This window comes from Achroia grisella, unplaced genomic scaffold (genome assembly GCF_030625045.1).
Source record: "Achroia grisella isolate CSIRO2021 unplaced genomic scaffold, CSIRO_AGI_Agris_v1 utg359, whole genome shotgun sequence".
NCBI lineage: Eukaryota > Metazoa > Arthropoda > Insecta > Lepidoptera > Pyralidae > Achroia > Achroia grisella.
In genome coordinates, this window is record NW_026712817.1 from 1,591,735 (window position 1) to 1,598,312 (window position 6,578).

The following is a 6,578-nucleotide window of genomic DNA, read 5'->3' on the forward strand; positions in this document are numbered from 1 at the left end:
TGAGATTTAAATGGGTGCCAAGTTCAATGGTATGTCCTGAAATGTATTTATAACAATATATAATATAATTTCTTCTTCTAACTTAGGATAATATACTGTAGCCTAAGGTCTAACTTGGCTAGTTTAATTGAACTAATATAAAGTATATTAAACTAAAGAAATTATTATTATTACTTAGAAGAAATAAAATATGAAAGTAACTGTTTTAATTTATTAGGAAAAATCAAATCACATTTAGAAAAGAAGCTTATTACCATGGTTTAGTATATTGTATTTATATAATCTAATAATCATAAGAAAAGTGCTCGATTTTAACTACTGTATCATTTCTTCCTCCATGAGTTTAGCCATCCATTCTGGTTCGGCGGCGGCAATTTTTTCAATGAGGCTATTTACTTGATAGCACAGACTTTGTATCTGTTTGTCCCATTGTGGCAGAATCTCCCGGGCTACAAAATACAATAATCGTAAACTGTGCTTAAAAATACTGTTTTTCCTTACAGTAAAAGTATAGAATGGACATTTTCAAATCAAAAGCTTTTTATTAAATGCATATGAAATACAGTACTCTCATAAAAAAATATATTTAGAAAAAAAATTGTCTATCTGTTTGCTATTAATAATCTCTGAAACGGTTGTACCCATTTTGATAAACATTCACTTGCATATAGCTAATGCAAGGATTAACTTATTAGAGCAAGAGCCCACGACGGCCAGACATCGTTTTATTAGTAAACGTGAAAGTTCTTATATGTGTGTCCCCAACACGGGTAAGAACGATCCCCAAACATGAAACCTGAATCGTGGTTCCTTTGGCAGGTAACAGGTAACAAAGGTGTAAAAAATTTTATATCAAATTCGTTTTTTTTAAGAAACTCCATTTTTTCATATATTGTTCGTAGCATTATAATAACTTGCGCTGCTCATTGCCAGACACTTAGTGTGGTTCCAACCCCTCGCCGGACCCCCCTAAACTATACTATTTTACAAATAAACTTACGTCATTTTAATAGAGCTGAACTTTATATATATTATTGAGAGAACTATTAAACTGAGTTTCCTAAATTGCCAGACAGTTTTCTTGGTTCCTTATCCTACCAGACTCATTGAAACCGTATATTTAGAATTTCATATCAAATTCGTTATTTTAAGAAACTCCATATTTTCATATATTTTTCGTAGCATTATTACAACTTGCGCTGCTCATTGCCAGACGAGAATTTGATATGAAATTGTATACACCGTTGTTACCCAATATACGGTTTCAATGAGTCTGGTAGGATAAGGAACCAAGAAAACTGTCTGGCAATTTAGGAAATTCAGTTTAATAGTTCTCTCAATAATATACATATATAAAGTTCAGTTTTATTAAAATAACGTAAGTTTACTTATAAAATAGTATAGTTTAGGGGGTACCGGCGGGGGGTTGGAACCACACTAAGTGTCTGGCAATGAGCATAGCAAGTTATAATGCCGCTACGAACAATATATGCAAATATGGAGTTTCTTAAAATAACGAATTTGATATAAAAAAATTTACACTTTTGTTACCTGTTACCTGCCAAAGGAACCACAATCCAGGTTTCATGTTTGGGGATCGTTCTTACCTGTGTTGGGGACACACATACAAGAACTTTCACATTTACTAATAAGACGGAAATCTGGCCGTCGTGGGCTCTTGGGCTATATGCTTTACTTAATTTAATAAATTAACAAAATTCGCCAAAATTAAAATAGACTAATGTTTTTATATAAATAATATAAATTAAAACCAATAAAGTTAAAATTAAAAGTTAACGAGGTATTTATTGATATTTTTTGCAATTAATGATATTTTTTCCATATTCCATATTTTTTCCCCATCAATATTAATAGTTGGTAATTTTGTAAATAAAATATAGTTTCCAGTAAATAAGAAAAAAATAGTCTTACTTTCAAAATGTACAACAGAACTGATCTGGTCAATGTATCCATTCATTCGGCCCTCGCTGATCATATGGCTGGCGATTCTTTCTGCCTTGGCCGGTGGCGTCTCCAGTAGTGCTCCCAGCTCTTCGAACGTTATATTGTTGTATAGTTTACTGGCCGACAGTAGATTATGCTCGAATACTGCTCGGTCCAGAATCGTAGAACCATCGGCTGTAGTTGCCTGATATTAAGTATATATAGAAATCACGTTACAGCATACATCATAAAAGTCATATATAATCTACATGTATATAGTTTATGGATGATAATGGAATGGTGCACCTGCCTGCGCTACCGGTTTACGCTGGCGGTCACCATCATAATAAATTCCTGGTGAATTTGTCACGATGGACTAGCTGACCTCAGCGTGATGCTGAGGTCAGTTAGTCCATCGCTAAATCGTTAGCGCAGACGGATAACCTATTTCATTATCATCCATTAACAATATGGTTTCTTGGATTATATACGAAAATTGGTGATGTTTGCACTCCTTATTCATACGTCACTTATTAAACGAAAGGTTACCTTCTGATGTGTTTGCATAAGAGCTTCAAATTCATGCAATTCCGATCGGCGAATAATACGATCCAAGTACATTTTCTCTAGAATTGAGTATGCCGGTAGTTGTTGACATCTTTCATCTTTGAAGAGTGTTGCGAGCATTCTAGACCTTTGCTGCCCTAGAAAAGTGTGATACAATTACAAACACTAAAATAAATACACACCTCACAAATATAGGCGTAGCCAGCCATGGGCTAAGAGTGGGGCTGTAGTCTAAAATAATGGGACTAGCAAAGTATACCCGCAGTCCTACCCCAATTATTTTTGTCATACAAAATAATATTAAGTATCATATTTAGTACTCAGATAATTTATTTTTTTAGGTTTGGTTAGGTACTTTAAAGGTTATAACCACGGTTCGAACTACGCTTATTAAGTTACTCTATTATTTTATTTAAAAGAAAATAATTACCAGCTGACGCTAACACCGTGCAGATAAGTGCATTCCTGAGGCACGTCATTCTTTCATCTTCATGTATTATATTGCGGTATGATAGTTCATTATACCTTTGAGCAGCTTCGATGAATTTTCTAGAATATAAAAACAAATTATTCTTATCAGATAGCGCAAATGAAGTGAACGACAGTCCGACAATAATGGAATTTCACAAAGGTAGACGTTTTATAAAGTTGTTTGCGTCTCACCTATTTATGTCGCCATGTAAGATACATTGCGACATAAATAGGTGAGCTTTGCAATCTATGCTACAGTTTGAACCTTGATATATGTCAGTGAAATTATAAGTTACTGGAACATAATACCTTAATCCTGAGGAATGGCAACGTTTGAAGACTACCATGTACATATGTGTTGTTATTTTTAAAATTAAAAATAAAATCAAGTAAATATAAAATAAAAACTAAAAATATGACGGTCTTGGTGGACTAGCATATTAACATACCGCCTTAATTCCGATGACTACGGATTCGGGTGCGGCGGGTATAGGATGGGGCATGAGGGTTACAAATAGATCACATTGCATACCTTCTATAATCTAAAACTCTCGCGTAGCATACTTTGTAATAAATTTGCAACTGTTCGTTGGTAGTTTCGGCTTGTAGCAGCGACGCTCGGTTGACAAATGCCTCAGCTTGCACTGGGTCATCCACCTCTAGATATAAGCGGGCTATTTTCAAGTATGTCTCCAATTTATAATCGACGGAGTATTGTCTGAAAACATTATTATTATATTATCTTTACATACTGTAAAATAAAGTCGCTTCCGCTATCTATTCACTTAGATTTTTTAAATTAACAACGGATTTAATGCAATATTTAGCTTTGAAGTAGAATGTTTATATGAATAGTTCATGTTCATCCATGGAAAGGGGTGGGTAGCTAGTTTATTATAATAATATATTAATCTGAGAGATGACGTAGGCTCGCTTCTTCTATGGTAGATGCAAATAAAATTAGCGAAATGTGGGCATGTCTTGAGTTTGCTATGACGTCAACAATAGAGACTACTTTTCTAGCCCATCTGAGATAACAGTCGTGACGATATGTAATTACTATCTTAATATTGCAGTTTAGCGCTAGTTAAGATTATACTATATCAAGTCAGAGTACAGTTAAAATAAAACTTTGTTTAATTCAATTATGTTAGAGCTTGTTTGCTAAATGTATACATACTAACTAAAAAAGATTTACAGTACATAATAAAATTTATAATATCAATATTTACAATTATGATAATCATTATTAGATAAATATTATTAGAAAGTAGAGCTATATTTAAGACATCAAAATAACTTACTTCTGGCCAGTTTCCAAAGGTATGCCAACAAGAACATTGGCTGCTTCTTTCCAGTTTTGATTGTGCTCATATATGTCAGCCAAATGTTGTCTAATACTGGCAACCTGCAAGATTACATTAAATGTTGTAAATTTAATGCTATTTTGTTCTTTGGCTGTATCTTAAAAAAAAAACATTTCAATGTAATTTCAGCATATGGAACTCTTATGAATATATCCTAATCTAAGGTGCTGGATCCATAACAACCTGAAATTTGTTTGTTTCACTATAATGAGAGTATGAGATTTGTAAAATAATCATAGTAAAATGTACAATAGTTCAGATTTTATTGATGAAAACATGATAAGAGGCACTAGAGTATTGTAATAACTAGTAATAACATGTTTTATTAAAGAATCATTTCAATTTCAAGTTCATTTACATGGAATTTAATCGACTTTGACTACTGATAGTTAGAAATTAATCGATCTTTTGTACAAATATTTATGCCATATGAATTTTGGCACAATGGAAATAATTTTCTTCTTGTGAATTAATTCATGTATTTTATTATAGATAGAAATATTATTACCTGTTCTTCAAATGAAATGACTCGGGGCTGAATGACATCAAGAGCAAAATGTGATACTTCTTTTGAGACATTGTCTGGTAAACTGGCCAAGTGGACACTAACATCTGTGAGCAGCTGTCGGGATATCACTAAGCTAACATTTTCATTTACAACTGAAAAAGTAAAAGCAGTGTTCTTATTAACTATGAGAGATATTCTTACCTTTATACATTACAATTATATGTACATAATATGCTTCTTAAGTAATATTATTTTTGCAAATTATTTTAAATATTAGCACTGTAAGTTTTGCATCATTATTTGAGTTGACAACATGATATCATAATAATAAATGATGGAAGCTTATTAACATATATTTCTATATGTTTAACATTTGTTCTATACAAAAGTATTATATGTTTTTTAAGTTTCTACTAATAATAATAATATTCCTAATATCAAGTAAAGTCTATTATTATTATTATTATTTCATTTATTTCGGATATTTATCCATCCATATTATGTTAGTAAACAACTTATTAACTATGTTAGTAATTTACAATTTACAATTTTATACATTTAATTCATATATTTATGTCTTTATTATTGTAAACAAATTAACAGCATTACAACAACTACTACTATTATTAAATTGTAACATACTGTTCATTGTAAATAAGTTGCATTTATTTTATTACAAATATACATACTTGCTTCAACAAATGCCTTTAGGGACTCTGCTAATTCTCCATCTGTGGCCTTTAGTATCTCTGTAAGAACATTGCGATATCTAAAAAGCAAAATGTTAAGTTTAAGAACAATAATTAAACATATAACTAATTTTTTTATATTTTTTAATATAAAAAAGGAAAAGGGTGATCTGACAGACTGAAATAAATGGTAAGTGGCACCTATAGCTAAAAGAAATGTTTATAGCATTTAGATATTAAGATTATCATGTAGTGACAGTGATAGCACTCAGATATTGCCTATGTGTAAAAGGGTTATGCCTTCATAGCCTATAATTTTACTGGCATAACACACCCTTCAACTTTACCAATGACCAATGTCACTAAAAAAAAATATATTCTCATCAGTATGGGCAACAACAACTGAAACTATATAAATAGTTAATATACTAAGTGTTCAAAAGCAAAAAAAGATAAAAAAGCTATATAGCTTCAGTTATTTTTGTAAAATTATATATATTTTAATAAAATCAGTTCTTACTTTTCTGCTTGATCTCTGTGAAGTCCTCCAGAATTTCTCAGTTCATTAAGGTATTGTCTTACACCTTGCAAATTTAGAGGCATGTTGTTTTGTTATTGAATATTTCCCTGGTAAGCTTTAATACTAATTATAATTTTATTTAATTTATAAAATGAGAAATACTTAATATATTAATAGCTCCTTAAAAGTTGCTGGTTACAATATTTATAATTTTTAAAATAGAAACGTTTTATTTATAAATGTGTAATTTTAAGTAAAAATTGTTATTGGTGTTTTGTAGTATGTAAGTTATTTTATTTTGTGAATCTGTATTATTGACCAAATTAGCATTAGTATATATTTTAAAATTACTTATTTAAGTATCTTTAGTACTCAATGGGAAAAATAATACACTACAATATTGAGAAGGGAGAAAAATGACATATTCCTACTCACAATCTAAATATATGAATCCACAGATCAGAAAGACTTTTTTTTTATAAGCTAGGTACCACAGATAACGTAATATATAG

General features: G+C 30.8%; 1 protein-coding gene across 1 annotated transcript; it reads right to left on the reverse strand.

Moving 5' to 3' along the window:
• Positions 1-191: 191 nt before the first annotated feature.
• On the reverse strand, positions 192-6,513 carry LOC131843928 (COP9 signalosome complex subunit 4). Its single transcript, XM_059192714.1, has 9 exons — positions 6,067-6,513; positions 5,547-5,626; positions 4,858-5,009; positions 4,287-4,390; positions 3,515-3,700; positions 2,942-3,060; positions 2,494-2,648; positions 1,933-2,149; positions 192-449 (listed from the first exon to the last, which is right to left on the reverse strand). The coding sequence occupies exons 1-9, from the start codon at positions 6,147-6,149 to the stop codon at positions 316-318; spliced, it is 1,230 nt and encodes a 409-aa protein (XP_059048697.1). The 5' UTR covers positions 6,150-6,513; the 3' UTR covers positions 192-315.
• Between the last annotated feature and the right edge of the window lie 65 nt (positions 6,514-6,578).